The sequence below is a fragment of the Anarhichas minor genome, unplaced genomic scaffold (genome assembly GCF_050575085.1).
Source record: "Anarhichas minor isolate MPS153535 unplaced genomic scaffold, ASM5057508v1 ptg000041l, whole genome shotgun sequence".
NCBI classification, from domain to species: Eukaryota; Metazoa; Chordata; class Actinopteri; order Perciformes; family Anarhichadidae; genus Anarhichas; species Anarhichas minor.
In genome coordinates, this window is record NW_027466487.1 from 6,103,283 (window position 1) to 6,128,320 (window position 25,038).

Here is a 25,038-nt window from a genome sequence, read left to right on the forward strand (position 1 = left end):
CTTAATCGATTACCTTGAACTTTTTCTGTCTCAAATGCTCTTTTAGTCCCTCACTTGTGTGGATGTGGTATATATAGTACTCAAGCGACATTTTTATTTCTTCTTTTATTCTCTTCATTTTTATTAAAGGGAGTGATTTCGGTCAGTAAGCTGCTAAAAACAAAAGTACAGATTGACTTTATTGGAAGGACAGGACCATGTTTCCCTCACTTATCTCCATCATATACAGTATAAATACAGTATATACAAGCAAGCAAGCAGCTTTACATAAAAAGGCAGCATGAAGAGAGTGACTCTGTGGCTAAAAACGGAAAAACATGTGTTCATGGTTGGTGTAATGGTCCTGTTGTGGGATGGTGGATGCAGATGAAAATGTATTCCAGTGTTGTGAGGTTCAGTCTGTCAGGTTTGTTCTGGCTCTCACAGTTCATCTTTGCCCCCCGTCACTCTGCCTCTCCCTCTGCTCCTCTCCGTCGGTGCTTGGTTCCGAGCGTTCCTGGCAGGGGTGGCGCCGCCGTCCGGCTCCTCCTTATCCTTTTTTGCCACATTCTGTCCACCTGCAGCCCACATGGCCTCGGCCTCCTCTCGCTCCTGAGGGAGACGAACAAAAGCATAGCAATGACAGATCAGACTGGTGACAACTGATTACATGTATTCCCTTTTTAGAGTCATGTTAATTAAGGTCCTTGTTCATACTGGATAAATATTCTGAAACCAGTTATTTCAATTGTTCTTGTTTTTTCTTCTTCTGTGGTAAGTGATATTAGTGAGGAGGCTCAGCCAGCACAAAGTGGTTCTCCTCTATTAAAGTGAGTCCATGTAGCCGTGGCTGTACCAGCGACAACTCAATAACGGTAAATATTAAAATATAAAGTAACTAATAAAGCAATATCAGTTACACAGTAGTATCTGCGTAAATTTAGCTAACCCAGCATAACCTACTGATGACACGAGACCCCGTAAGCTAGGGTGTGTTTTATTGCTTATGAATTCAACTTGCCATTTTCAAGAAGAAGAATGTGTTGTTTCTTCCTTTTAAAACTTACACAGTGTCAAGTGTAGGAGGAGTTAGACAGTCTGCATGATGCTAAACGCTGAACTGGATAAGCTACTGTAACTATTAAAAGATTTGTACAAATATATGATGAATCTAAAGGACACTGACGTGGTATGATCTAAGGCCGGGCATTGTAAATGCTCAAACATGAAAACAACCACCAGATTTGCATTGCACTCCAGCTGGTCTTGTTATCCAACACCGGTGTCACGACATTAACAATCACGTGACTGCAGGCGACAGGTCCGGCCTGAGGGCGAGGTCGCTGCTGTGTGCCGTCATAATGCTCACCATATCCCTGTATATCTTCTCTTTTGTGAACCAGAGGGCCAGCGCGCACCGCCGGCCCCTGGTCAATGCAGTAACACCATGTGGATTTACAGGACCTGAGGAGAAGCCCACCAGTCGCCCGCAGCTGGGTTTTACTCGAGCCTGGAGACACGGAGGAAGAGGGAAGAGGTTAAGGAAAGTGAGCTCAGATGGAAGCTGGAATTAAGGTTAAAAGGTGACTCACTGTTATTGTCTTGGCATCCCTGTTAGTGAAGATCAAATCTCCTCCATTAAAGTTGTCATTCAGGTAGAGAATGGCACTGTGGGAGAAATAGGCCATTCAGTCATAAGAACAACCATTATGGTCTCAGTTAAGCTGTGAATTAAATTAAATTCACAACAAAATTTTTACATACTAATACAATTTCTCTTTTTGGCTGCTGTGTTCTTCCTGCTGCTAAGACTATTTTTGTGTACCTGAGGTCTCTGTGTGTGAATGCTGGTGGTTCCCTCCAGCACTGATTGGTCTCTGGCTCAAGGAGACAGTTGTCAACATGGACAGGATGAGACAGATCCAGCCTGCCCTCCTGATCACCTAAGGGCATAGAAAATATTATTTTCTTACCAAAAGAAAACATCTAAATTCACAGTATTAAAGTCCTCGTAGTTGTTCTTCTTCCACATGGTCAGCACTTTTACATTTCATTCAGCAAGTAATAATGACCTCCCTCAAGAGACATGTGGGTAACGTTGGTGTTACCTGCGACAGCACTGCGGCAGACCAGGTGTGTGAAAGAGGTGAAGAGTTCTGAGGGGCTCCTGAAGTAGGAGTGCAGCAGCTCTCTCACTCTCTCGCCCAGCTCGTGTAACAGCCGAGCATCTGATTGGTTCACCATACCATCATGCGCCAACTGGGAAAGAAGATTATGTTAGAAAAATACCAGCTTCATAAATGATGTTACAGCATGAGATCAGCACTGCACACCAAGACAATATGATGCTTGTCATATTTCTGTTTCCATTGTCCCCTGTTCACCCACCTTTGCAGCCCTGAGGACGGTCACACCCTCAAACGTCTCATGAGGCGTGTGTGGAGACCGTCTTCCCCGGTAACCATCCCCAGCAGATGCTGCAGCCTGTGAGAGACAAGAGGAAAAGGATAGGAGAGAGTGCCCCCTCTTTCTAGTTAAGCAGGCCGGACTCTTTAACCATCTGAACTTACTGTTGCTAACTGCAGTATTCTGTCACACTCTTTCTCAGTCATGACTCCGTCGAGTACTACGCGATTGGTCCCGTTCATAACCTGGTCATCCATGGTGATGGTAACACCCACCTGGAGGACTGGACCACCTGGAGCGAGGACAATAGAGAGAGGATGAGAGAGGAAACTGGTAAAATCTTGACTGCTACAGACTGAAAACAGGGTGATTGTCTCACCTGAAAAAAAGCCACTGTCGTCCACTTCCTCCTTCTGCTCTCCTTCCTTTATTTTATCATTTATTTTCTCTTTTTCAGCTCTGAAAGTGAAACAATAAGTTAACTTTCTATAAAGTTTTACAAGAGATCTAGACACAGAATGGATTTTCTTCTGTCATTCTCACCTCCAATTATTTCTCAGTGATTCAGGTACGACATCTTCTGGAGTCCAAAGATCCTAAAGGGAAAGAAAATTCATTACATTTGGGGATGTAATTTTGGGGCTCACAATAGCCTGCGTTTGCCTGAGTACTTACTGGGTCTGTGAAACTGAAGTCAAGGTTCTCCATACCAAAATAGAGAAGCCTCTTCTCCTCCAAAGCACGACTAATGTATCTGACAATCTCCTGTGTGACAAATACACACAAACATGTAGTCAGCATGAACACAAGTAAGGACATGAAATATATATCTGAAGTCTGCATCTCTGAAAGGACTAGACAGTGAATCCTAAGGACCTTCGATTATTACTGCCCTAGTTGTGATTAGAACGTAATGGACGTTAAGTGTTACCTGAGCAGGCTGTGTGCCCTGTGATTCTGTGTCGCCCCCTAGTGTCTCATAATAGAGCTGCAGGTTGTCTAAGGAGTCCTTGTCAGAGGGGTTAAACAAGAGAAGGGAGCGAAGTGTCTGCACTGCTCCACTTATATCACCAGCTGTGACGAAGCAGGAATACAAAATAAGGAGGAGTGGCACTTAAGAGTGAAAATATACTGACACAAAGAAAAATTCAGAGGAAGATACACAGAGACTGTATCATAACATGGAGTTATCTTGCTCTAAACACTGACCTTTAAACTGTGCAATATGCAGATGCTCCAGCTGTGTGGGCAGGAAGTCCTCCTGAGAAGAAATCCTTCCGGGTCTTGTGGCTACCTGAGTCACACAGGACTGCTGGCACGAGAGCACGGAGAGGGAAAGAGCTAGACGGGAAAGAAATGTAGGGTCATCGGGTCCTTTTCATTCTCTTTCTGCGAAAGAGTAAAGCCTCAGTCTGGGGGCCTTTTTGTGTGTGTGTGTGATTTGTTTTTTTCATACCTGCAGCCTTCTCGAACACGCCATCATTACTGTCCACTCCCCTGTCCTCTGGCAGCCTTTGGGGGGCCACCTCACACTGCACCCTGCACTCGTCTGTCTGCCGCAGTGTGTTGTTCACACAAGCTTTCCATTTCTCTGCTGCTTGCACCCAGCCGGAGGAGGCCTCATACTGAACCGCAGAATCATACAGGACCTGAGTTTGATGACACGTAAAGAGAGAAAAAAAGATGAAGAAGATGCTGCTTTCATTATATTGAAATAAAAGCAAAAACTTTGACTTTGAGATTTTAAGGCATGCCATTACATGGACAAGTTAAGCCTATTTCAGACAAGCCTTATCATTTTGTAACAAGAGTGTCTGATAGACATAGTAAGTTTCTTAGCCAGAGGTCTTCAATAAGTAAAAGCAGGGTTGGATTACATGGTTGGATAATAGAAAGTGAGAGTGGGAGTAAGGAATTCAGTCCCTCAGGCCATGGCTGTCTTTCTAAACTCACATCTTCAAATATTTTTCTCCAACAAAGAAGACTGTCCCATCCCTCCTTTTGATGTTGACCCAATAGATCAGTCCTGTCTAGCCAAATTAAATTATGTACTTTAGTATATACAATTCCAAGCCCTTAGAAAGTGATGAACTGAAATGTAAAATATTAATATTGATCCTTTTCCTAGTGAACAAACATAAGAACAGGCAAACCAAGGCAGTTCATGGACATTACACTACATGATTTCTGTGTAACGTTGACCTAATACCTGCTGCTTCTCCACGCCCCTCTCCTTTACAAAGACATCATCCCTCCCTCCTCACCCAGTGCTTCTCATTCTCAAGCTCTCTGTCCTGGAAGGCCTCCTCGGTCACTCCCTCCATGCGTCTGTACTTCTCAATGTTGTTCCTCATCTCTAAGTGACTGGGGTTGGCCACAAAGTAGGTGTGAGCTGCTGATGCTGCCTTCTGCAACTTTTCCAGCTGATGTGCAGGAAGAGGAGAGTAAATGGGGTTAGAGAGTCACAGCATAGACATTGAGCTGTATGTCTCTAAATGCCGCTTTGAGGCTTACCTTGTAGTACGTGACCTGCAGGTAGTTGTAAGGGTTGCGCGTGCTGAATTCATACTCTATGTCGGTAGAAACGGGGAGCTGTCCTGCAGGTGTGACAGAGCCGCCGATACAGAACCTCAAACATTCAGCCTTCTGCTGAACCCAATCCAAGGTCCAGAGGTCCCACAGACTCCCCCCTTCAGAGTCTAACGATACAGAAAATCATTTTTGGGAGTGAAGTATACTGTATCATTGAACATGGTCCATCCTTAAAACAGAAGATAATAACGTATAATTAATAAATATAGCGTAAGCATCGTCAACATTTGGGGTATACAGTTGCACACAGCCCTCATTGTCGTCTACATTTTTTAACATTAGTTAACTTGCGAGCTAACTCTCCACATGGCCCATTCCACACTGTATGAATTTGACTATGTCTACTTATGATATGGTGAATAGCCTCCAGTCTAAGCAGATAACGTTAAACCCTATATTTCCATTTTATTACCGTTATTTCATTTGAAAGTATATATGAAACTGATGGGTCGCAAGATGATTAAAAAGAAAAACACTATATCTGTTACACAAAGTTAAATTTACTGAGTTTTCTTTTGGCCTTTTACAGGGAAACATTTCATTACTTTCAGCGTGTTGATAACTGTTGTTACACACACACTAAGGCCATAATATAAAGACACACAAGTAAACATGGCTTCATTTCCACAGGAATAGGCCATGGCGAAGTAATGACAGTGAAGTATTACATTTCATTAACAAGTTACTGACTGTGTTGTATAATTGAAATGTGAGTTAAATGCATGTATTGTCAATGTAGATAAAGGAATTACTAATAAATACCTAATGAACAAGTCCATAATAACAAATTGGCCCATTATTGACTCCATGTAAGAGCACACACTCTCTCTCTCTACACACACACACACACACACACGCACACACACACATCGTAACTTACCCAGTTTATTAAATGCATCTCTCCCTGCTGCCTCACAGTCATCATGACACTGCCTGCGGACTCTAAACAGTGATTCCTTGGTTATGATGGCTTTCTCCAGCAGCTCTGCAGCCTTCACCCACTCCTCACTAAAGTATGACCGTACTCCACTGTAATACAAGAAATCATACGGCTGCAGCAGTGACAATGCATGTGAGCTGCCTCTTACCGGAGTTACTGAAGTTAAATTAAGTAATGCAATAATAACAAAATGAAACGCCACGTATACAGAGGAATGCTCCGAGTGCAGCGCCATGGTGAGAGAAACAAACCCCGTGGAGGAGTTGGGAGAAGAGGAGGGACTATGGAGATATTTGGGGAATTAAGGAGAGTGCAATCCAGAAAGTTTATAATAGGGATTGTCGTTTCACATGTATTCACTACTGCTCCCCGCTAACGTTTCCGATTGATACTGTCGTTAGTTTAAGGTTTAAATCAAGCTAAAAGTAATTAATCGACGTGTTTTTAGGTCGTCAGACGATTATTTCTCCAGCGAGTCAGACTGCAGTACGGCCATGTCGCCGCGAGAGGAAGCCGTTGGTTGAGTTCAATGGCCGTTACCGTAACTCTAAGTAAAAGAGGTTGAATTAAACTGAATAATTATCTGGTGAACGTGTAAAATCGCTAGTCTATTGATTAATCGATTCCCCATTTATATACATCATTTTAAGTAGTGACTTGGCTTTAGTAGAAGCCTTCTGACTGTAACTGTACTGCAGTACAAAATCCTAATGGCCGCCGATATACTACACATTACGGTAATGAGACGCAGCCCCTGAGTTCGTTCGGCCTTCCCTCACTCAACACAAGGCATCATCTCATGATTCATTCAGCCGTACACAGACAACACCGCACGGGCTAGACAACAGACACTCTTCCGAGCTGGGGAATCAAGAGGCTGGGGGTCCAAAACATATAAGAACAAGTGTCAGACTCAAAGGCAGAATTAGCTAGCTTGTCATGGCGGAGGTTGGTGATGTTTTGATGTCGGTATTGGCCACAATTCGGGTTCCGAAGCCCGGGGACCGTGTCCACAAAGACGAATGCGCCTTGTCATTTTCCACGCCGGTGAGCCATCTTCCCTTTACAAATCACAACGTCAGCCAACAAACAGTGTTGTTTCATTTCTCATTCACTTCCACTCTTTCCTGTCTTTGTCTAGCTAATTGAACGTTTGGTCATTGCGTCCTACTTCAACGCACTGGCTTCCCATATTTTCCGGTTTCAAATAACTAGCAAGCTAGCGTCAAGCTAAGCTAATAATGCACTGTAATGGAAACTTAGCTGCTCTAGCTTGTTAGCTAGCTATGTCAGTGTAACTGGGTATGCTGTCAAACTAGCTAACAAGCTAACTTAGTCGATTTATGGTCACAAATGTGGCAGCACAATGTATGCTTTTCAACGTGTTATAGCCCATAGTTTCTCAATATTTAGTTAGAATTGTCCCGTGGACTTCAATAACATTAAACCTGTGTTGAGCTGAATTGCAAGCGTTAGCAGGATGCTAAAATATTTCAACTGATGATGTGACATCTAAGACATCCACATTGCCTTCAACTTTAACTTCCTAGTGTTGTGGCACATTAGAGAGAGATAAGGAAAGGTTGTAACATTCAATATTGCCTATTTCTTCTTTACAGGAAAGTGAAGGAGGACTGTATGTGTGCATGAACAGTTTCCTTGGCTTTGGGAGTCAGTATGTGGACCGGTACCATGCCCGGACTGGCCAGAGGGCTTACTTACACATAACCCGGACTCGCAAGGCCAAGGTGCAGGTGAACACTTTAATCTACTTTATGACTTTATTTTCCTAAATACTGTGGTCAATTCCATATTGATACATTTTCACATTATGTTTGACACTGTCTTCACCATCTCTTAATACGTTGACTGAACTAATCTCTACACGCACTGATAAACTATGTTATTCCCACAGAAGGAAGATGACAATAACTCTGGATCTGGACACCCGCCAAAGAAAAAGCCCACCAGACTGGCTATAGGTGAGTCAATGAGAGAGTATTTACACAAACACAGATAAAAACAGGCTTCCTCTTTTGAGACATGGCCTGTGTTTACCTCCCCTCTTGTTTCTGTTCTGTCCAGGGATTGAAGGCGGGTTTGATGTGGAGCAGGAGCTGTATGAGGAGGATGTAAAGGTGGTCATTTTACCTGATAGACAGGAAGTGACATCAGAGGACCTTGCTACCATGCCTGACGTTGTGAGAGAGCGGGTAAGATCTTGTGTCTCTTTTGGCAACAGAAATGTTATCATTCTGTTAAGCTTCTGTCTGCGTTATCACAATGGGAAGATACTTACTACTCTACAATATGAGAATTGACAATATCACATTGTCATAATACAGAAAACAGTTTTAAAAAATGTGATTGCTCGCTTAATACAATGACGTAGCACAGAGGCAGTCTTCACAGATCTTTGACAAGTTAGTCTTCAAACACTCTACTGTACATATTCCTTAATAATATAACATTAGGGCACATGCACATAGGGAGCATATGGATAATCCATTTTGTTACCTTCAGTGATCAAGTAACTGAGACGTTTCATCATAAACTGTTAGTCAGGGCTGATGTGTTCCTGTTCATTTAATTTGCTGTCCCTCAAGGTGTCCCTGTCAATGGCGGGTATCATGGCAGCCGACTCAGTGTCTCATGCCTTACAAGTCCAACAGTGGGATGGAGAGGTGAGACAGGAGTCGAGGCATGCTGCTGACCTTAAACAGCTTGACAACGGAGTCAAGATCCCTCCCAGGTGAGACACTATGTCCATTCTGTCCCTTGAATAGACCTACCATGGAGTTCCTCCTAGATTATTGACTTTATAAATTAAGCTTCTCTTATATTACATGTCTAATGCTCTTGTATTTAGGATCCATTGATCCATTATTGCATTGGTCCATTGATGATGTTGTGTCTCCAATAATGTCATTTAGAATAGAGATAGCTGTTCAATTCTTTATATTTAAGGCCAGTGCACGGGTCATATATTTATTTCAGAACACTTTTATTGTAGAGTTTCTGTGACTTTTCCTTTCTACTTCCTAGTGGCTGGCGTTGTGAGGTGTGTGACCTCCAGGAGAATATTTGGATGAACCTGACAGACGGCAAAGTGATGTGTGGTCGCAGGTATTTTGATGGCTCCGGGGGCAACAACCATGCCCTTCTACACTTCCAGCAGACAGGATACCCGATTGCTGTCAAACTTGGTACCATCACTCCTGATGGAGGAGGTAAGCAGATGGCAGGAGGATTTTTTTGTTTTAAAAAATGTTAAAGTCTAACTGAAATGAAAAAGCTTTTTTGTTCTAGTAGCTAAAACTTGTTTCTGTACATTCAGCAAACAGCAGCCTAAGACAACATAAGAGCCACAGACATCGACCATTAACCCATGTTAGCTTTTGTCCTAAAATCTCCTTCTTATCTAACGTTTGACTTTATGCATTCGTCTAAAGCTTTCTGCTTCATTGCCTTTAATTGCCGCTTCTGTTTTGTATGTCCAGATGTGTATTCCTATGTTGAGGATGACATGGTACTGGATGCCAAGTTACCAGAGCACCTGGCTCACTTTGGCATCAACATGATGACCATGGAGAAGGTAAGCTCTGTGTTTCTGCTGTGTTTAGTGGAAGCAGACTTTTTCTTCACATTGATGATTGCAAATATAAAATCTGCCCATTTTCCCAACTGGTTTTATATGTTCAACATCGAAGTAAGTTCTCGTTTAACATATTCAAGTACGATTCAAGTTTACGATTCAAGTGGTACAACTGTAGTCGGGGGTATTGGACACATGGGTACATGGTATTAATAAGGAGTCTAAATTCAGCTGCAGTGTCAGAAAACCATATTATTCTAATGCCACGAAAACAATTACCACAAAAAAATCATGTTATTAAATAATTCGCCAAATTTTCTTCCTGTTTTTTTCTTTTCTTTCTACGAGCACAATGTTAATTGATACTTGTATATGTTTTTGTAAAACATATTAAAAGATAGTATTACTGATGGACAATAATATTACAGTGAACTCTTTCTTTCACAGCATGCCCATCATCATATCCGCCTACTTTACTCCACACCTGTTTACTCTGTTTCCCTGTTGCTATTCATTTCTTTGCCATCTGCTCCTCTTATGCAGAGTTCAGACGACACAGCTGTCAAACCCTAAGATGTCTGTACCTCTCACTCTGCACTGTCATGTTGTTTCTCGTCTTGTTAATGTATTGCTGCACACACATAATGATGTTGCACAGACAGGGGGTAAAAGAATTTTGCAACAATGGAGCAGAAGACAAAGTGCAGCACTTAGTGCGGTGATGATGCGTTTTGTACTTTCTTCCTCGTCTGCTTGCTGTCATTGCTCCTTCATGTGGGCACATTTTGCTTCTCATTATCAAAACTTGCGCTGAAGGCTGCCGCATTGACTTTCATTTGCTTTGTACCCCGCGTCCTTCATTCTCTTATCACTTCGGCCTCTCTGCTCTCAGACCGAACGGACGATGACGGAGCTGGAGATCGCCGTGAACCAGCGTGTGGGGGAGTGGGAGGTGATCCAGGAGTCGGGGACCACCCTGCGGCCCCTGTTTGGCGCCGGTTTGACCGGCATGAAGAATCTGGGCAACAGTTGCTACCTCAACTCTGTCATGCAAGTGCTCTTCACCGTTCCAGATTTCCAGAACAAGTCGGTACCCTCTTCTACTCGTAGCGCCTTTCCTCCGGTCTGTTCTTCCCTGTTGTTATGTGGACGATGTCACTTCCTGTGATGTGAAAAAAGACAATGTTGAATCTTATGACAGCCTGCGATCAAAATATTGCCATCAAGTTAGCTATTACAGCAGTAGAGTTGAAAGATATATATTTTTAAATTACACTTTTTAAAGTGTTCGTCATTAACAGTAAGATACTGAATGTAAAGAATTAGTTTCATATTCTTCTCTTAATGCCTTCCAGATATGTGTCCAACATCGACAAGATTATTGATGAAGCCCCAAGTGACCCCACCCAGGACTTTAAAACCCAAGTGTGAGTGTCCTCTTCTCACGTCTAACTTCTAAGTGCTTTACTTTGCATACCTCTTCTCCTACAGCAGACTTTCTACACACTTGTATTCAAACCCTCGCTCTTCCCTCTTTCTCATTTTGTCTTGAAAATGTTGCCATCATAGTTGCAGTAGATGAAAGAAACCACATAAATACACACAAACATAATGTAAGAGCTGTCTGCCTCAAAGCTGATTACAGATTCCTTTTCAGGCAGAATTTAAATGTGCGTGGTTTAGACAGACCTATATTGACACGTGATCTCTTGTCATTGTAGCTCTGTGCCATTGCAAGAAAATAGTCTTTGCTTCTACTGTGTATGAATCTAAATCGATAGAGTGACTCGTTGTGAAAACAAAAAGAGAAACCTGAGCCTGGAATCGGTCATTTGTACATCCTATTCTGTAACTTATCACTTTTTGGCCGTCACTCATTTTTCTAAACTGCACAACCATCAGATATGAGATGAAAATCACAATATATTTTATATATAATATGTTTTCCCGTGAAATTGAAATCTGCCCGATTTCATGCGTGTGTGACCTAATTCAAACAATGTCTACTTTTGTTGCTGTACAGAAACTTTGTTATTCCCACCAGAGATGTGAATCTTCTCCCTGATTAGACATTCCCCCATGTTGTTTTTAGTTTTTTTTGAAAGTTGAAAATACATCTAGGTCTCTATCCAAATCCCCCTCCTTTGTGAGTCTCTGGTATATAGTTGGATGTGCGGTGATGTCATCTTTGTTTATCCATCACAGAGCCAAGCTCGGTTACGGTCTGTTGTCGGGAGAGTATTCCAAACCAGCGCCAGACCCCGGAGATGAAACTGGTGCATCTGAACCCAGGGTAGGAAAAAAAACAATCGGTCACAGTGGATTTACAAGTCTTAGTTTTAACAGTTATCCGAGGCACATGTGGGAGTTAGAAACAAGTTAAAATCTGGTCTACCTAATATTAGCGCTCACTGTTGACAAATCTGACGGTTCATGCTTCGTTTGCAGGGAGACCAAATCGGAATAGCACCACGAATGTTCAAAGCACTTGTTGGGCGGGGCCACCCCGAGTTCTCTACGAATCGACAACAGGATGCTGAGGAGTTTTTAATGCACTTCATAAACATGGTGGAGGTAAAGTAACACTGAAATTCTGCATCTCTTTTTGGCCCCCAGCTTTTCCTCTTTATGTTATTATTTATTTTCACCCACAGAGGAACTGTCGCTCTGGGTCCAACCCATCTGAAGCCTTCAGGTTCCTGGTGGAGGAGAGGATTGTGTGTCAGCAGTCGCAGAAGGCCAAGTACACACAGCGGGTGGATTACATCGTCCAGCTGCCTGTGCTGATGGACCAGGCTACCAACACAGGTGAAGGATACAATGTCCAACTCATACTCACACTGTTATTGTTTAATTCTTCTTTCTGAAAGAAACCGCAAGCATTACGTAACCTCATGTAAACAAACCACGTACCGATCAGCTGTGTGCTCGAGATCAGACCGGAGACGTTGCCACTTAAAAGAAGGGTGAGTGGTAGTTAGCATTAGTTGTAGTTGTGTTTCTCAAAAAATGAACGTATTTCTCTAACAGAAGAGCTTCAGGAGGCAGAGCGCCGGCGTGAGGAGGGGGACTCCTCAGCCCCCACAGTGCGAGCTCAAATCCCCTTCACAGCTTGCATGGCAGCCCTCAGTGAACCAGAGATCCTCACAGACTTCTGGAGCTCGGCTGTGCAGTCCAAGACGACTGCTACCAAGTATGAAGAGAGACAGTCGCACATACTCAGTGTGATGAAGCAAATCTCAAGATGAATTTATTAATGCCAGCTTTTGTCTCTTTTGTCAGAACTACCCGCTTTGCCTCTTTCCCCGACCACCTGGTCATCCAGATTAAGAAGTTCACCTTTGGCCTTGACTGGGTGCCCAAAAAACTGGGTGAGCAAAGATATTATTAAATGACTGTGTTGTTGTTCTTTCTCTACACAAAGTGTCTATTCCTAATCCTAAGAGAGTTGGAAATCTGCTCACTGAGACACAGGACTGAGTATTGTATTAATACTCACTGTTAATGCTCACTGTCATTTATACAGTTGTCGTATACCGTGGCCACATGCAAAGTACTTGTTCTTGATTGACCGGTCAGTGTCTGTTACTGCAAGTAATCACAGCGAGACTCGTTTGCCTCTCATACGCATAAAGCTTGTGTTTAGTGTTGAGACTGAAATTTACATAACCGCCCGCCTCTGATTACTACACTGGCGCACAGCAAATATGTTAATTTCCTGTGCAGTTAAAGTGAAATTGCAGAGATTTTGGAGGCCATTGATGGCTTTTGCTCCATTTTGTTTGAAGTGCATTGATGTAGTTTGGTGGAATAGAGAACAACTCTGGGGAAATCAAAAAGAGTGCAATTGTTTGTCTCCAGGCTGTTGCTTTTGCATGTGTTCGAGAGAAGGAAGTAACGTAAGACGACATGAAGAATATGAGTAGATATGACTTTTATTGACAGGTATAGAAGCTGGATTTTAGCTGGCTCAAATAACAAACCAATCATCCATTAGTAGAACTAAATCCACAATAAATAAATAAATTAAACAAAAAGAAAACTTAAATTCTAAGCCTGTCTACACAAAAAATCAGGAGGAACAAAGAAAGGAACAAAACGTTCAGCTCTCTATTACGGCGCTTTCTGGCAAAGACTTGTTGTAATAGTTACAATACCAAAAAAAAACAATAACTTAAGAAAATGAACTGAAGTTTGGCATTAACCTGCAGCCACATGCAAAAGAGCTACAAATTAAATCTTTACAAAATAGCTCACAAGTGGAAGGGCAGCTGCTCAGCTGTTCTTTACCTGCAGATGGATATAGCAACACGGCACATATTAGCATTTATTTGACATTTTAGCAGCTGGCATTCACCAATATCGTTTCTAAAATTAAAAAGTGTGGAAAACAAATATTCGGACCAAAGTGCATGATGGGTAACCGATGATTTTTCCTCTGCAGACGTGAGCATTGACGTTCCAGACACTCTGGACCTGAGCGCCCTACGCGCTACTGGCCAGCAGCCGGGGGAGGAGCTTCTACCAGAGGTGGCCCCGCCCTCACTCATGACCCCAGATGTGGAGGTTAAAGGTATCCTGGGTTTCCATGGCAACGAGGAGGACGACTCTCTCTACTCCCCACTGCTGTGTTAGTCTGTCTGTCGTTTCTGCTCTTCTCCTCACTCCTATTGGTCCGCCCTCGTTTCCTCCTTTTCTTTTTTTCTGACTTTTTCTTTTTTCTTGCGTCCTTCTGTTGCCTTATTCTTTATTTTAACTTTTGTATCATGTGAAGTGGTTTGAGTTTCATTTCAACTAAAGGTCACACGGCGTCATCCCCTCACCTCTGATTGAAGGACATTAACATATTTTTTTGTGTGTAAATTTCATGACATAGAGGAGATAACAATGTGAAATGCATACAGTACATCTAAGTAAATGAACCTTTTCCCCCTCAACACATTCAGCTCCAGTCCTTGATGACTCCACTGTGTCCCAGTTATGTGAAATGGGATTCCCACTGGACGCCTGCAGGAAAGCGGTGTACTACACTGGGAACACTGGAATCGATGCTGCCATGAACTGGATCATGGGCCATATGGATGACCCAGGTGTGCAGAGCTGTGGGATTTTTACCTGGAACGCAAGTCATTAATCAGTCTGATCGCTCCTCTCACTCTCACTAATGTTCTGCTCCTGCTGATTGGCTGCAGACTTTGCGGCCCCCCTGGTGTTGCCAGGCTGCAGCTCCGGGACCACACCCACTGAGAGCCTCTCCGAGGAGCACCTGGCCACCATCGTGTCCATGGGCTTCAGCCGAGACCAGGCAACCAAAGCACTCCGAGCCACGGTTAGAATCACTCTCCCTTCAGCTCGAGATGAGGATTTGATTGATTTCATGTGCCACTAGTCTAAAAGTAGAGCAGTGTGAATGCAGGCACAGCTGCCCCCTTTTTATTCTGACAGTCATGTTTCCAAGTTTCCTCATTTGTGGGAACTTACCAGTTGTTGGCATGAATACCTCAACAAAGGTTAAAGTTTAGTCATCATAATTTGATGACCTGGAGTCCATGGATGTGGTCAAGATCTTCATTTTTGGGGGGACCCTCAAACCTCCACTCCAGATGATGGAGATAAGCAACACTTTGTTCTGCTGTTGTCTGATCATTAGCTACAGTACCAGAGAAAACACTTGATTATTTGACCAAATGGTCCATTTGTTGACTTTCCCTGACTATGTCTCCTGTAACTGGTCTCTGGTCCACAGAGTAATGTCCTGGACCGGGCCGTGGACTGGATCTTCTCCCACCTGGACGACCTGGAGTCCATGGACGTGTCTGAAGGCGGTCGCTCAGCCGCAGAGAGCGAGGGTGGCAGAGACCCTCCGCCTGGGCCTCGCGTCAAAGACGGACCAGGAAGTGAGTCTCAAGGACCAGGATGTTGAGAAACATGACATGTAGATGGCAGAGACATTGCCATCATAATTTGATTTCATATTGTATGTCATATACAGTGGGGAAAAAAAGTATTTAGTCAGCCACCAATTGTGCAAGTTCTCCCACTTAAAAAGATGAGAGATGCCTGTAATTTTCATCATAGGTACAAAAAGAATCCAGGAAATCACATTGTAGGATTTTTAATGAATTAATTGGTAAATTCCTCGGTAAAATAAGTATTTGGTCACCTACAAACAAGCAAGATTTCTGGCTCTCACAGACCTGTAACTTCTTCTTTAAGAGGCTCCTCTGTCCTCCACTCGTTACCTGTATTAATGACACCTGTTTGAACTCGTTATCAGTATAAAAGACACCTGTCCAGAACCTCAAACAGTCACACTCCAAACTCCACTATGGCCAAGACCAAAGAGCTGTCAAAGGACACCAGAAACAAAATTGTAGACCTGCACCAGGCTGGGAAGACTGAATCTGCAATAGGTAAGCAGCTTGGTGTGAAGAAATCAACTGTGTGAGCAATTATTAGAAAATGGAAGACATACAAGACCACTGATAGTCTCCCTCGATCTGGGGCTCCACGCAAGATCTCACCCCGTGGGGTCAAAATGATCACAAGAACGGTGAACAAAAATCCCAGAACCACACGGGGGGACCTAGTGAATGACCTGCAGAGAGCTGGGACCAAAGTAACAAAGGCTACCATCAGTAACACACTACGCCGCCAGGGACTCAAATCCTGCAGTGCCAGACGTGTCCCCCTGCTTAAGCCAGTACATGTCCAGGCCCGTCTGAAGTTTGCTAGAGAGCATTTGGATGATCCAGAAGAGGATTGGGAGAATGTCATATGGTCAGATGAAACCAAAATAGAACTTTTTGGTAAAAACTCAACTCGTGTTTGGAGGAGAAAGAATGCCGAGTTGCATCCAAAGAACACCATACCTACTGTGAAGCATGGGGGTGGAAACATCATGCTTTGGGGCTGTTTTTCTGCAAGGGGACCAGGACGACTGATCCGTGTAAAGGAAAGAATGAATGGGGCCATGTATCGTGAGATTTTGAGTGGAAACCTCCTTCCATCAGCAAGGGCATTGAAGATGAAACGTGGCTGGGTCTTTCAGCATGACAATGATCCCAAACACACCGCCCGGGCAACGAAGGAGTGGCTTCGTAAGAAGCATTTCAAGGTCCTGGAGTGGCCTAGCCAGTCTCCAGATCTCAACCCCATAGAAAATCTGTGGAGGGAGTTGAAAGTCCGTGTTGCCCAGCGACAGCCCCAAAACATCACTGCTCTAGAGGAGATCTGCATGGAGGAATGGGCCAAAATACCAGCAACAGTGTGTGAAAAGCTTGTGAAGACTTACAGAAAACGTTTGACCTCTGTCATTGCCAACAAAGGGTATATAACAAAGTATTGAGATGAACTTTTGTTATTGACCAAATACTTATTTTCCACCATAATTTGATTTTCTGGATTTTCTTTTTCTCATTTTGTCTCTCATAGTTGAGGTATACCTATGATGAAAATTACAGGCCTCTCTCATCTTTTTAAGTGGGAGAACTTGCACAATTGGTGGCTGACTAAATACTTTTTTTCCCCACTGTATATATGGTCTAATTATCATTTAACATGATTCCTCTCCTTTATTCAGAGTATGAGCTGTTTGCGTTCATCAGTCACATGGGGACGAGCACCATGTGCGGCCACTACGTCTGTCACATCAAGAAGGATCAGCAGTAAGTGTTTTTTTTTTTTTTTTGCACATTGGTTTCTAGCTTTAAGGGATATTTTGCTGTTTCAAAGCCCCCAATATGTCATCATCAAAAATGTATTTCATGAACATCCCATGTTCTGAAAGAAACGAAAAACAAATCTGTTACAGTCACAAAACATGCGGTTTGTTCTCTAATCAGAAGTTAATTTATTAATTAAAAAATAGGAATATTGAATACGAAATGTGGTTCATCGAACCTAAACTTCTATTTTTTTTATTGAACTCATGATAGTATAATTATTTTAGGAATTACCGTATTTTCCGCACTATAAGGCGCACTTAAAAGCCTTTAATTTTCTCAAAAAACGACAGTGCGCCTTGTAATCCGGAGCGCCTTATATATGGATCAATTGGTTAATTGGTTGATCCATACTGGTTGTACACGGCGCTCTGTCAAAATGTTTCAGTACGACTGGTAAACTACAAAGCCGCACCGCGGTAAACACCGGTACTGTGCTTACTCCTAGTCCAACACCACTTGTGTGTATAAAGACCCCAAAATGGCACCTTTCAAGAGACACGCTTACGACGCTATTCTATTCTATGCGCCTTATAATCCGGTGCGCCCTATATATAAAAACAGTTCTAAAATAGGCCATTCATTGAAGGTGCACCTTATAATCCGGTGCGCTTTATAGTGCGGAAAATACGGTAAGCATGAATGTTATTTTCACAATTAACATTTGATTGAACTCTCACATACCAGCTGCAGCACTCCAAAGTACTCCTGGGGATACTAGTACCCCCATTTGAGAAACGCTGATGAAAAGTAATGAAGTAGCTAATTCTGCAGTGCCTCAACAGGGGGCACCAGACTCCAGGTCTGAACCTGAACACAGGAAACCTGTCCTAGAAGTGAGGTTTGAATAGTTTATATCCACTGAAGGAGAAAACAGTAATTTTTTGAACAAATACATGACCTGAGCTTGCTCAAAAAGGACCTTTTTATATGTTCTAAAATGATGTTGTTAAAGCAACTGTCACTTTACCCAAGTGCTGGATATTTTATTCTCAAATGAGATTTAAAAAGCCGCTCTATTCTGTGTATATGATCAAATCAATACCTGTCTGTCATCAAGTAGCTCTTCGTGAACTGAGTGATCTCTCTGTTTCATAAGGTGGGTCATCTTCAATGATCAGAAGGTCTGCGCTTCAGAGAAGCCTCCCAAAGACCTGGGATACCTCTACTTCTACCGGAGGGTGGCTGAATGAGACACGGGAGTGTTAGACCCGGGGTGAAGCAGGAGAAATGTGGACGCTAACACAAACACACAAGACAGCATTTATAGTCACACCCCACCGAGCTCTTACAAATGCCCCGGCATGCTTCACAACTGACTTAAGTGTAAATAAATCTCTCAGATTGCATATATACACAGTTAAATACATTGGTGCAGATGTACAGATGAGGTGTCTGGGAGGGAGCTTTTTCCTTTTATCCACGATTACAATCCGTGGGCGTGTTCAGAGAAGCATATTCAGTTATTGACCTGGACTACTATGCTGAGTAAAATTGGTTAAAGCACGTGTTCCAGGTTTTACTCCGGAACTGTATCCAGATAATTCACAAAGCTTCATGGAACAGCCCCCCCCGACCATGAGAGGGTTGCTAAATCCATTCACTCCTTACCTAACTATCACCTTGATCCATGTCCTGACTATTGATCTCCACTGCCCGCAGTAGTCACTGCCCCACCCCATCAAAATGTGTTGCTTCCAGCCCCCTCTTTTATTGGACGGTTACAGTTTGATGTCACCATTTTAACCGGGCGCTAACTTCTCCTCTGCCTGTTTCAGTGAGGAAGTAAAAAAAAAGAAACTGTTAAACATCCACGATGAGAGGAAATGTCAGTGAAACAAACCAATGAATAACGGCTCAAATGTGTGTTGCAAAAAGGAAATAAAAATAAAAAAAAACAAGTCAAAACACCAATCAACCAGTTGTTTCTTTAAAGTTTGGTGAGGGTGATATCTGGGTGATTTTTGTTTTATTTTGCAAACAAATCCTTTGTTACTTCTGCTGTGACAAATAAAGAATTGTCTTTCTGTCACTCTGCCTGTTTCTTTTTGAACTCGTCTTCATGGAGTTACCGTTACATTCAGCTTATTTCACTTCTCTTTGTTTTTTTCCATGTGATTTGGAAATCATGATGGAAACTGAATTGTCTGAGATTAAAATAGTGAATGCCTGTGTTGTTTAGGTTATTTGTAAACCAGGGATTTTAAGCCACTGAAAATAACTTCTCAGCTTCATGTCAAACTACTACGTAGAGAATCCCTGGCCTAGTTAGTGAGAGAGCAGAACCCACAAAGAGCGAGGACTGGCATAGGCCTACAACTCCAAAGTGCATGTTTCTTCTGAGATGTCTTCCGCCTTCTGCAGTTTTTGCATCCTTGCTCTTTTGATTTCGATGAAGTGAAGCACAGAGAGGACGAGGGAAGATTTTGGCCTTGAATAATAACGGCATTGTTTCGAAATTAAGGTAAGATCTCAAACTAGATCATGAAATCGAGTTTTATATTGTAAACTGCAATTGTTGGATTTAACGGGACCATTTTAAAATATCCTTTTCTCTGTCGTCCAAACTTAACATAACGGATGAACCACATTAGTAAAATCTGTTTATTTAACACTTTATAAGTTGCTATTGTGTGTCCTCTTATGTCTATAATCAAACCACAGTTTGTTTAGAAACTGAAGTGTAGGCGCCTAGATTAATCGTGAAGAAGAAAAATGCGTATCCATGTGCAGAAGCCTCAAGTCTATATATAGAGGTTGATCTGATTTTAAAGTCGAACGATTCTTATCTTAATTTTGACTATTCGACCAGTGAGGCGAAATATATTAATATGTCAAACGAGAGCTTTTCAGATGTATAGTTATTCAAATGATATATACTATTTATCTGGGCAGGTTGTAATCGTTTTTTCTATTCAAAATAACTAAAATATAAAGATATGATTTGTGACTTTAAAATCAGTATTTAAGCTTGCTGAAATAAATTCTTAAACCTTTCAAATTCGTGAAACAGCAGTGGCAACAGACTGAGGGATTTGGGTCAGAAATGTTATGAGAATTATTATTTATTTACTATTATTTGTTTGTCTTATTAGTAAGAAAACTGCACATTTATTTTCTGACAAAGTTCTTATTTCTGATGTACCATCAGACCAGATTTGGTCTGCAGCGAAGCATCTTTACATGCATTATTGAGCGTGTTAATTAAATGCAAAAGAGCCGAAAACATGCTGGAATTTTCCAAGTGACATTAGTTTTTTTTATGCAAGTCTACGATGTTTTACATTTTTGATACAAGAGATAGAGAGAGGAAGGAAGTAGAGAGCTAGCTCGGTGGTTAGGGATCACATGTTTTTTGGTCAAGTGCTTGTCTCAAACAGAAGCTGTGTGTTGTGTCTCTTTCACACCATGAACCACTGCATTATATGTGTTTTTCCTTAAATACTTTTGTCTTGACTGAAATGCACATTTGTGTTACTTTTTCCACTTAGATCCAACTTTCAAAATGAAGACAATCGTGTGGTTTGGGTTTGGTGAGTTAAAATACTTCTACTAAAAATCATTGTAATTAGTTCTTCAAAAATAAAGGGTTAATGAGTGGCCGGTAACATAGATCCAAATATGTCCCTTTATGTTTATGAGACTCTTCGTCTTCCTGGGGAAATAACTGCATCTGTGTTTTACTCCCTGATTTAACCTGATGAATTGCCCTTTAACTTCATATTCACTCTACGAATCTCCAATGCAAAGTAATAACATATGTTATACAATAACATCAGTTTGTTCTTGTCTAAATATGCAGAGTTTGTGGTATCCATACTCAGTGAAATGTGCTTCATGAATCTGATCTTCTCTCTTCAGTGCTTGGTGCACTTTCTGCTGCAGGCAAAGTGATCCTCACAAATCTAGGGCAGAAGGTTACCTTGGAGTGTGGGGTCGACACCTTCAATGACCGCCTGGTGTGGCATCGTGGAGATCAGCTGATACATAATATTCCAAAGAACGGCTTCCCTCGCAAAGGTACAGACAGACTTGAGACAACTCTTTTGAAAAAACAAACAATTGAAATTACCTGTAGCAAAATATATTACTGAATTACACAAAATGTATGTTCTGCTTTAGGGACAACTGATATTGTCGGAAGGTCAACAGTGAAGCGGCATACAAAGCTAGAGATCTCTGCAGTGACGAAAGAAGATGCCGGAAAGTTCATTTGCACTGCAGATGGGAGCCGTCGCGAACACATACTTCTTGTGGTCTCAGGTGAGCGGAAGACAAAAAACAAAAAAAAATCGAATTGTTACAATGAAAAAAAAAGGAAGGTCATGTTAAATACATCTTCTTTTTTGATTCTCATTTTATTGTGTAAAATAAAAATCCTCCCCATTTATACTCACAGTTCAAATATTTTAAAATCCATAATTATTTGAAAAAAGTCTTTGAAGTGAGTAAACAAAGAGAAGTCAAATTAAATAAAGTTTTCAAACAACTGTTTATTAATCAGAATTATTTCCAGCCATTTTACAAAACGAATATAGTAACTTTTGAAGAATTGATTTTAAAAGAAATGTGGGCATTTCATTTAAAAGATGATGTAAACACACACACACACATATAATATCATTTTAATATATTTTAAATGCCTTTAAGGGGTATTCCAGCAATTTACGATTGCATCTTTATAAACATTGGGGATTTAAAACAGACATATTTAAGAAAAGGTTTGGTCAAAATCGCACCAGCAAAGTCTGAAATATCCTGATTCTAGTCCCTAAAATGGCTCAAGGTCTAAAAACACTGGGTCCCACATTACCCATAATACAACTTGAGAACGTTTTTCACTAGACCCTCCCTGCCTGGTAAACTACATCTTTAAAACAAACCCCAGTTTGTAACATAGACCTCCTGTTGAAAGGATTATTTCTTCAAACCTATTAAAACAGCTATTTGTGCAGAAAAAGTAACACATTTTCATTTAACTCTTAATATCATGTCATAAGGGTGTGTCACGTTCACAATGATTTGGAGGAAGCCCTTAGTCCAACATGGCCTCTGCTCTCTCTTTGTGGTTCTCACCGTATCCTCTCCCCCGTCTGTTGTCCCTCTCTGTGTCAGTCTGGGCCACACCCTCCGGTGAGCTCCAGCTGGCCAGTGACGCCACGCTCCACTGTCAGGTAAAAGGTCTGGACCAAGACCCTTCAGTGCAGTGGAAGAGACCAGATGGAAGTCCACACTCGGGGTCACTCAAATCTGTAAACCGCTCTGATGCAGGGACCTGGAAGTGTATGTTCTCCCATGACGGGGGGACGTACGATCGGAGCCTAACCATCAAAGTTCAAGGTATACTGGCTTTTACCAAAGTCTTTGCATATGGTTTCAAACACGACAAAACCTATGTGTGTCTACTTATGTGGCCACAAGCAAGATGTGCTGTGTTTTTACTTTCAGAACCAGCTACACCATCCTCTTCCCAAAGCTCCAATGACGTCCTTAAACCAACCTGCCCCGGCTGTGAGTACCGCTCGTCTTCGTTTGGGTAAACTCTCTATGAGCACACATTAACAAATGTGACTCTTCACTTGACGTGTCTTTGACTCCTCGCTTTTTGCAATGGTCTGTTTTCATGGTTCAACCAGGCGTCACCCACCAGGCGTCACTCACTCCATCTGCTGATCTGCTGCTGGGGCTCAGCTGGTGGGTGTGGGTTGCAGTTGGAGTAGGCTGCCTGGTTGTGGTTCTCCTAATGGTCTTTGTCATTGTGCTGTGCAAGAGGATCAAAAGAAAGAAGGTCAGTAATGAAAACCATCCAGGGAATCTTCACATGCTGCTTTATAGATTGGAATTAGTAGGTGGGATGAAGGAGGATGGGCTACTGAGGCAAACAAAAAAATATATAATTTGATTTTTTCTTTTTTCGGCTACAGAGAATGATGAAGAATGGACGACAGCCGCTGAAGTCAAAGAAGTACTGCCAGTGTGACTGGTAAATGTTCTTAACAGGCTTCTATCTAGTAAAGAAATGACTTTATCCCCTCTCCGGTTATATCTATTCACTTTACAGATGCTTTCTAATAGACTCTATTCACTTTATATTAATGACTGTTTGACCTTCATTCTCACTGTGCCTTTTACCAAGTGCTTCATTATAGTGTCGTAATTAGTGTGAAAACTTCTCTTCTTTCCTCTCTTTATCGCAGCCCAGCAGCTGCAGCAAAACCGCAGCAAGGACGCCGGAGAGAGAAGCCATCAGCTCCCCCTCTGCAACCCCTGCTAAAGCTGTGACATGAAAGACAGATCGAAGAAAGGAAAGACAGACATGAAGAAAGAGAGAGAGAGAGAGAGAGGAAGGGAAAGTGAGGAATAGATAAAGATAAAGAGAGAGCGAATGAAAGAGAACGCGTCATGAATGTAAATTGCCTTTTGAATGCTCAAGATGGAAATAAAAATCAAATGTAATGATGTGGGCACTTTGAGCTTTTTCACCAAATATAACCAGTGAACTGAATGCAAATAGGCTCCTCCACTGGGAGTACAGCAACAGCCTGTGCTTATTTGTGTCATTTATGCCTCATGTTAACATGTGAAGAATATCTTTGAATACAGAATTGTCAACTTCTAATGTGCTCTTCGTTGAAAAAATTAATTTAGCAGATTTCGAAATACTTTCTTACTTGTGTTTCTGTGTATTTGGTAGATGTTTATGTATACTTTGTTTTTTTTTCAGTGGGTTGTAAATGAAAAATTAGAGTACTGTATTGAAGTTGTATGTTTTTTTTTTTGCCTCAGACAATAAACTAAGGATACCCAAAAGCAAATTTGAAAAAATATTTTTTTATCCACATACACATATAAGGGACGGGGAGGCTTCTTTCTGTAAGATGAAATCACAATGCGCATTGTTTCCTGTGAGTGCGTTTAGGTAAATTCACAACAGTGCAGGGAAGGCCGCCAGTAACAATACAAACTACCTTTTAAAGCGGTAATCATTGACAGGATGTGTATATTTAATGGCTATTTCAAGAAAAAAAGCCAACCATGAGCCCAAAAGGGCTTTAAAAAAATATAAATGCTAAAGATTATAACTTTTATCTTGTTCAACATAATATCAAACAATATCTTGACAATTTTATGCTATTGAATATGCTTTGCCTGCATTGGTTCAGAAGCTCTGAATTCCCCACAACTGGTGCAGAAACAATGCAGGTGTTGACACCAGTGCAGCGCTTAACGTAACAAAACACACAGTAAACACCTGTTACACACACTAACACAAGACCACCAACGACATACATTCATACATACCAACATACATACATACATACATTAATACATACATACATACAGTACATACAAAATATATGATGCCTTATATGAATTAAGGAATTCTGGTATTTTGCAACATAAGTATTCTTTCCAAAATGTCTACATTGCTTACATAGTGTGTGTGTGTGTGTGTGTGTGTGTGTGTGTGTGTGTGTGTGTGTGTGTGTGAGAGAGACTATGTAAACCCTCATTTTTGTAATCCTAAACAGAAAGGATGGGATCATTGTGGTGTCTGACTTCCTGTGTGTGAGTGTGAGAGTGTGTGTGTGTGTGTGTGAGTGTGTGTGTGAGTGAAAGAGCCACTTGCAGTGCATACAGTCTACCAAATGTCAGAGCTCAACTCATCGCTGCACTGAGAACATCACATGTGAGTACTTCTAAACATACTCTATATAGAAACTCAGTATTCTACTTGTTTTGAAAGCTGATTTAAGGGATATTGTTACTCGAAACAGATGCATAATTCAGCATTGCAACAT

General features: G+C 41.8%; 3 protein-coding genes across 7 annotated transcripts; 2 read left to right on the plus strand and 1 right to left on the minus strand.

Moving 5' to 3' along the window:
• Window positions 1-161: 161 nt before the first annotated feature.
• Window positions 162-6,190, minus strand: p3h3 (prolyl 3-hydroxylase 3). The gene is made up of 16 exons (XM_076109412.1): window positions 5,858-6,190; window positions 4,900-5,084; window positions 4,650-4,808; window positions 3,842-4,034; window positions 3,595-3,726; window positions 3,317-3,459; window positions 3,061-3,150; window positions 2,929-2,981; window positions 2,765-2,844; window positions 2,550-2,677; window positions 2,368-2,463; window positions 2,088-2,238; window positions 1,805-1,922; window positions 1,572-1,647; window positions 1,349-1,489; window positions 162-591 (listed from the first exon to the last, which is right to left on the minus strand). The coding sequence occupies exons 1-16, from the start codon at window positions 6,150-6,152 to the stop codon at window positions 421-423; spliced, it is 2,211 nt and encodes a 736-aa protein (XP_075965527.1). The 5' UTR covers window positions 6,153-6,190; the 3' UTR covers window positions 162-420.
• Window positions 6,191-6,707: 517 nt separating this feature from the next.
• Window positions 6,708-19,268, plus strand: usp5 (ubiquitin specific peptidase 5 (isopeptidase T)). Of its 4 annotated transcripts, none has more exons than XM_076108916.1 (20): window positions 6,708-6,964; window positions 7,537-7,671; window positions 7,833-7,899; window positions 8,003-8,130; window positions 8,524-8,669; window positions 8,963-9,147; window positions 9,418-9,512; window positions 10,405-10,598; window positions 10,868-10,939; window positions 11,718-11,805; window positions 11,961-12,086; window positions 12,167-12,320; window positions 12,543-12,705; window positions 12,795-12,883; window positions 13,957-14,142; window positions 14,459-14,602; window positions 14,705-14,841; window positions 15,259-15,409; window positions 17,095-17,179; window positions 18,336-19,268. In XM_076108916.1, exons 1-20 carry the CDS (start codon window positions 6,857-6,859, stop codon window positions 18,427-18,429), a joined length of 2,547 nt encoding a protein of 848 aa, XP_075965031.1. In that variant the 5' UTR covers window positions 6,708-6,856; the 3' UTR covers window positions 18,430-19,268. The 4 variants fall into 4 exon arrangements, with proteins under 4 accessions (XP_075965031.1, XP_075965033.1, XP_075965032.1 ...); XM_076108918.1 differs by having other exon boundaries at window positions 13,957-14,085; XM_076108917.1 differs by having other exon boundaries at window positions 7,537-7,665.
• A 324-nt stretch (window positions 19,269-19,592) lies between these two features.
• LOC142969198 (T-cell surface glycoprotein CD4-like) lies at window positions 19,593-24,051 on the plus strand. 2 transcript variants are annotated; one of them, XM_076108921.1, is made up of 9 exons: window positions 19,593-19,700; window positions 20,728-20,769; window positions 21,098-21,256; window positions 21,359-21,499; window positions 22,352-22,576; window positions 22,685-22,747; window positions 22,873-23,024; window positions 23,161-23,219; window positions 23,434-24,051. In XM_076108921.1, exons 2-9 carry the CDS (start codon window positions 20,742-20,744, stop codon window positions 23,516-23,518), a joined length of 912 nt encoding a protein of 303 aa, XP_075965036.1. In that variant the 5' UTR covers window positions 19,593-19,700; window positions 20,728-20,741; the 3' UTR covers window positions 23,519-24,051. The 2 variants fall into 2 exon arrangements, with proteins under 2 accessions (XP_075965036.1, XP_075965035.1); XM_076108920.1 differs by lacking the exon at window positions 19,593-19,700 and having other exon boundaries at window positions 20,569-20,769.
• The last annotated feature ends 987 nt before the right edge of the window (window positions 24,052-25,038 follow it).

Bases quoted from the DNA above. Each gene is read 5' to 3' on its own strand.
- p3h3 (XM_076109412.1), bottom strand. From the start codon at position 6,152: ATGGCGCTGCACTCGGAGCATTCCTCTGTATACGTGGCGTTTCATTTT. The intron at 5,085-5,857 runs GTAAGTTACGAT...CTGTATCGTTAG, and splicing joins AGATGCATTTAATAAACTGG to ACTCTGAAGGGGGGAGTCTG. The intron at 3,151-3,316 runs GTAACACTTAAC...TTTGTCACACAG, and splicing joins AGGGCACACAGCCTGCTCAG to GAGATTGTCAGATACATTAG.
- usp5 (XM_076108916.1), top strand. From the start codon at position 6,857: ATGGCGGAGGTTGGTGATGTTTTGATGTCGGTATTGGCCACAATTCGG. The intron at 9,148-9,417 runs GTAAGCAGATGG...TTGTATGTCCAG, and splicing joins CATCACTCCTGATGGAGGAG to ATGTGTATTCCTATGTTGAG. The intron at 10,940-11,717 runs GTGAGTGTCCTC...TATCCATCACAG, and splicing joins CAGGACTTTAAAACCCAAGT to AGCCAAGCTCGGTTACGGTC.
- LOC142969198 (XM_076108921.1), top strand. From the start codon at position 20,742: ATGAAGACAATCGTGTGGTTTGGGTTTG. The intron at 21,257-21,358 runs GTACAGACAGAC...GTTCTGCTTTAG, and splicing joins GAACGGCTTCCCTCGCAAAG to GGACAACTGATATTGTCGGA. The intron at 23,220-23,433 runs GTAAATGTTCTT...TCTTTATCGCAG, and splicing joins AAGTACTGCCAGTGTGACTG to CCCAGCAGCTGCAGCAAAAC.